At 48.7% G+C, this 5435-nt stretch overlaps 1 protein-coding gene across 1 annotated transcript in view; it reads right to left on the reverse strand.

The window, feature by feature from the left end:
- Nucleotides 1-1294: 1294 nt before the first annotated feature.
- chd3 (chromodomain helicase DNA binding protein 3) overlaps nucleotides 1295-5435 on the reverse strand; it is a gene marked incomplete at its 3' end in the record, with an annotated part of 38177 nt that continues 34036 nt past the window's right edge. The window contains exons 40-41 of the mRNA XM_084451641.1: nucleotides 4992-5118; nucleotides 1295-1518 (exon numbers count right to left, since the gene is read on the reverse strand). Of these exons, the coding sequence (XP_084307767.1) occupies nucleotides 1295-1518; nucleotides 4992-5118 (351 nt within the window). The remainder of the gene's footprint in view (nucleotides 1519-4991; nucleotides 5119-5435) is intronic.

Genomic DNA, 5435 nt, shown 5'->3' on the forward strand with positions numbered 1-5435 from the left:
TCACACTATTTTTGGTTGAAAATGAGAAAATCCAGGATCTTTGACTCTGACTTGGGTTTGGATCGGAGCGCCGACCAGAGGACAGTAGGGAGAAACGTTCCTGCAGGTTTTTCAGTCGTGTGTGTGTGTGTGTGTGTGTGAGGTCTGGAGAGTGTGTGTGTGTGTGTGTGGATAAGAGAGAGAGACAGAGGGGGGGGGGGGGGGGGTCGGTGAGGAGGAGAGCTGGAACACGGAGAGAGGGATTGTGGAGGAATGAAGAGAGCACGAGGCCCAGGAACGACGGACAAGGGAGCGGATAAAAAACGGTTCCGGAGGGAACTCTCTCCCGGGGCAGAGTGGGAGAACGGAGAGAGAGAACCTGGCCAGAACGTTCTCCGAGGAGGGAACGGGAGGAATAAAGAAGGTCAAAATCCCTCCTTTCTTTCGTTGCATTTTCTCTCTCGCAGCCTTCATACCTACATTCTTGAAGCCGCTCTTTCTTGATTATATTAACATGCTCCGTCTGTCTCTGCTGCGGCTCGCGCTGCGTTTGTTCTCCTGGCCAACAGCTCTCCCCCAGAAGTCAGATATTTGGTCCTGCAGCTGCCATCTCCCTCCCTCCCTCCTTCTCTCTCTCTCTCTCTGCACATAAAATGTCTTGTCCTCCCTGAAGTGGTCAGACAGGTTGCCCCCCTCTCTCTCTCTCTCTCTCTCTCTCTCTCCCGTGTTTGATGTCTCCGTCACCTTCTCACCTCTCCCTCCTCCTCCCTTTGACATCTCTCTCCATCGTCCACACGTTTTCACAGTCCGCCATCCTTGTTTTTCTCTCTTCTCCTCCGAGTGGGGCCTCCTGTGTGTGTGTGTGTGTGTGTGTGTGTGTGCGCGTGTGTGTCATTTGTTCTTTACATTCTCCAGAGTCCACGGTTTTACTTCAAAGTGCCGAGTCACTTCTTCCCTCCTGTTGAGATTCATCCCTCATCCCTCTCTCCTCTTTTGTCTCCTGTCTCTTCGTCCTCTCCCTCCCTCCCTCTCTCTCTCTCTCCCCCCCCCCCCCCCCTCTCTCTCTCTGACGGTTCATTCCAACGTGGTCCACGTTTGACTTCAAAGTGCGGTGTCTTCTCTCTTCTTCTCTTCCTCCTTCTCTTCTTCTGGACTCCCACCGGTCTCCCCCCATCTTTCCATCCCCTCTGTCCTCTTTGGTATCCATCCATCCCTCTGTCCATCTCCCCCCCCATCCGTCCTCTTCTTCCTTATCCCTCCGTCCATCCCTCCATCTCTCCCTCCGTCCATCCCTCCATCTCTCCCTCCGTTCCTCTCAGGGTTTCTTGGGCCGGCCGTTGCGCGGCAAGTTCTCCACCGTGTTGCTGAGTCGGTACTTGACGATGATGCTGTGGACAGTGGACTTGGGCATCCGCAGCTCCTGCCCGATGGACCCCTCCGACTTGCCATCCTTCCAGAGGTCCACCACGCGCTGGCGCTGCGTGACGTCGTGCTCCTTGGTCTTCAGGCAGGCGGCGGCGGCGGCCCCCCCGGCAGCTTCTGTGGGGGCAGACAAGCGGCAGACTGTAGTGGAGGCCAGGAGGAGGAGGAGGAGCAGGAGGAGGAGGAGGAGGGGTGGGGGGGTGGGGTTGGTGGGGGGCTCAGGCGGGAGCACGGACGACACCCTGGCTCTCCACACACCCCCGGGCCTGACCTGTGGTTTACCCCCCTAGCGTGCTTAACCGTTGAGATGCTTCCTCCCCCGCTGTTATGGGCGGTTTACGGCGACCGACGGGCAACGCGGGTGGGGGTGGGGGGGGGGGTTACGCTTCCCAGAGTGCACTGCGTTGGGATACGTTGGAGTGTTGGTGGACGCCGGGCGCATGCTGTCAACGTACACCGAGAGGCGCGGACAAAGGAGCGTTCTGAAAGTCAAGCGTGACCTCACTTTGGCTTGAAGCTGGTAGAGCGTCTCTTAGTCGTGGAGGGAGAGAAACAGGGCGGCCATTCTGCTCTTATTCTGAGGCCTCTGTGTGTACAGAGCTGGCCAGCCCAGCAGCAGGAGGAGGAGACTGTTGTTGAAGTGAGGTTGTGAGGTCACGCAATCTGGCCATCGTGTTGCTTTTTCTCTCCCTTCCCCCTTCTGCCTCCTTTCTGTAGCCTCAACTTGTCCTCTCTTCCTCTCTCTTTCTCTCTCTCTCTTTCTCTCCCTCTCTCTCTCTCTCTTTACCTCCCTTTTGGAGCCTCCACATTTCTCTCTGTCTCTCTTGGCTCGCTCTAAGAAGGGGTCAGAAACCACGGCGACCCTAATCAAGACCACAAACGCGGCCCCGTGTACCAAATATTTATAGTCTGCCAGAGTTCAGCGCGTTCAGACCGCGCTCAGACAGTGTTCAGATCCTGGCCCGTCTGTGTTCAGCTCACCGCGGTCCAGCAGACTCAACACCCACAGGGAAACGGGAGCGTCTGAAGCCTGAACGCTATTCCTGAACGCTCAGCTGCTCAGCTCTCTGACCTCAACCTCCGCTAATTCACAAGTCACGACAAGACGTTTACACAAGAGAGCTCCCTGCGGCCGCTGTCCTCTCGAAATACCTTTGGTTCAAAGTCCCCAGGCTGAATGTTTCTTGGCATCTCCAGATACTAACTAACAGTAATGAGATTTTCAGAAAAAGCTCTACATCTCCCAAAATACTGTCTTTGACAGATGTCTGAGTGTGCAATTACATAAATAAAGATGTACAGAGTTGAAGGCAGGCGAGACTGTGTGCCGCAGGGTTTTTACAGGGTAACACCAGTAGGGACTATTGAGTTTTATGAGTAGTCTATCTCCAGTTTATCTACCGTTTATCAAAACTCCTTGGAACACAAACACACACACACCATCGTATCTTGCCAACATATCCTGGTACTCAGATAATTAAGGGAAAATAAATTCACTTTTTGGCAGTGGGCTATGAAATACTCCAGACTAGAGGAGTCCAACAATAGGGCAAGAGCTCGAATATTTTAATTAAAAGCCACTTAACATAATGAAAGATTGAGGCGTTAATCAGCCTGTACAGAGAAAAGCAAACATCTGCAAATATTCTTGAAACATTTTTGATATTTCTCCAGAGTACTGCCGGAGTACAAACAGTTGATTTCTTCAGACTATTCGGTTTTCTTGTACATTTGATCAGCAGACCTACTACTTTACTGTAGTTCTGAAGGGCTGAGATAAAAATAAAAATAAAAAATTGCTCAATATGGCCTAAAAACAGACATTGTGGTTGTAAAAACATCTATATCACATGGACATCTATCAACAACATCAGAGCAACATGATAAAAACGACTGCATTGATATACTGCCACCCTTAACTTACTTTGTCAGGTTATTCAAATAGAAAGGTTAGAATAATAACCCTTGCAATGTTTCTCTGCACAGCTGCAAATATTTTCTGGATATTGTACAACCAAATGACCATATAAAGATGCTACAATCTGAGGAATATTTTCAGCGTTTGACCCGCCAGTGTGACTGGCCAAAGCCTGCAGCCAGCTCTGTAGATAGGATCTGTGTCCTAGTAGACTGATATCTTATCGTCCTGTCAGCGACACACTAATGCATTCTCTCTGACGTGGCCACAGTCACCATCCATCTGTCTGATGTGGTTCTACCAGAAATAACCAGCTCCAAAGAACAAGCATATCACACTTCTCACATGAGCCACACACACACACACACACGCGCGCACACACGCACGCACGCACGCACGCACGCACACGCACACCTACATTTTTCTCCCCAAAGTCTTACAGATGAGGGATTACCAGTCATTGGTTGACACGTTGTCTTATATCAGGTGTTTCCACAGTGTGAGCAATTCAGTCCTAATAAGGAAACAGTGCCTATTGTGTATACTCTAGTGTTCAATTTCTATAGTGGATACTCTAGTGTTCAGTTCCTATAGTGTATACTCTAGTGTTCAGTTCCTATAGTGTATACTCTAGTGTTCAGTTCCTATAGTGTATACTCTAGTGTTCAGTTCCTATAGTGTATACTCTAGTAGGGATGCACGATATATCGGCAATCATATCGGTATCGGCCGATGTTAATACATTTTTAATATATGGGTATCGGTCCGATGTGCAAAACAAGGCAGATGTGAACAACAGATCATTATTTCTGTTTAGCTGCTGTCGTGTGTGTTGTTTTTGAGAGGAAACAATGTGGTAAATCCATGATTTATCAGCTTTTCCAAATGTTTTGGAAATAGAGACAGTGTTTACATGTGTTTTTCAGTACAGTATGTATAACATTTGATTATCATAGAAACATATTTTTATACAAAACTTATCGACATTGGTAAATATCGGTCATCGGCCATAACAGCAATGTTAATATCCGTTATCGGTATTGCCCAAAATTTTCATACCGGTGCATCCCTATACTCTAGTGTTCAGTTCCTGTAGTGTATACTCTAGTGTTCAGTTCCTACAGTATAGTGTGTACTCTAGTGTTCAATTCCTAGTGTGTACTCTAGTGTTCAGTTCCTATAGTATACAGTCTAGTGTTCAGTTCCTATAGTGTGTATCTAGTGTTCAGTTCCTATAGTGTGTACTCTAGTGTTTAGTTCCTATAGTGTGTATCTAGTGTTCAGTTCCTATAGTGTGTACTCTAGTGTTTAGTTCCTATAGTGTGTACTCTAGTGTTCAGTTCCTATAGTGTATACTCTAGCGTTCAGTTCCTATAGCGTGTACTCCAGTGTTCAGTTCCTATAGTGTATACTCTAGCATTCAGTTCCTATAGCGTGTACTCCAGTGTTCAGTTCCTATAGTGTATACTCTAGTGTTTAGTTCCTATAGTGCACACTCTAGTGTTCAGTTCCTATAGTGTACACTCTAGTGTTCAGTTCCTATAGTGTATACTCTAGTGTTCAGTACATATAGTGCATAGAGTTAACTGAGAAGAGAACTGAGAATTCTTCACCAGTGCTTTCTGGAAACCCATGGTCTATGAATGAACGGATGTTTGGTCTGGTCACTAACCTGATATAAAGGATCCGGGAGGCATCTGGCTGTAGTTGGCCCCCCCCAGGGGCAGGACGCCCGGGGGCGCGGGGGTGAAGGGGGCTCCGTAGTTCTGCGGGGTGGCGTAGGGTCCGGGGGGGATGGGCTGTGGGGAGATGGTACATTATGAATGTGTTTCTGCAGGGAGGTAGGCCTTAGCCAGGCTTCACTAGACCCAACTCGTAAAAAATGCGAACGGTCTAGATCTGCTGAGTTCATTTTCGATTTCCAAGGGCTGTCATCGACGATCGGATAGACCTACAACAGATCTGAGCAGCAAAACGGGGGTCAGTCGTCATATCATCGTGTCAAATACAGTCGTTGTATCAAACCCGCCCCATATTACATAAACGGTTGTGATTGGTCCGACCAATACAGTATCTGCCGGGCGCAAGTCAGTCTGAATGGGAGCGTGGCCAGAAT

The sequence above is a fragment of the Borostomias antarcticus genome, assembly GCF_949987555.1.
Source record: "Borostomias antarcticus genome assembly, chromosome: 17".
Classification (NCBI taxonomy): domain Eukaryota; kingdom Metazoa; phylum Chordata; class Actinopteri; order Stomiiformes; family Stomiidae; genus Borostomias; species Borostomias antarcticus.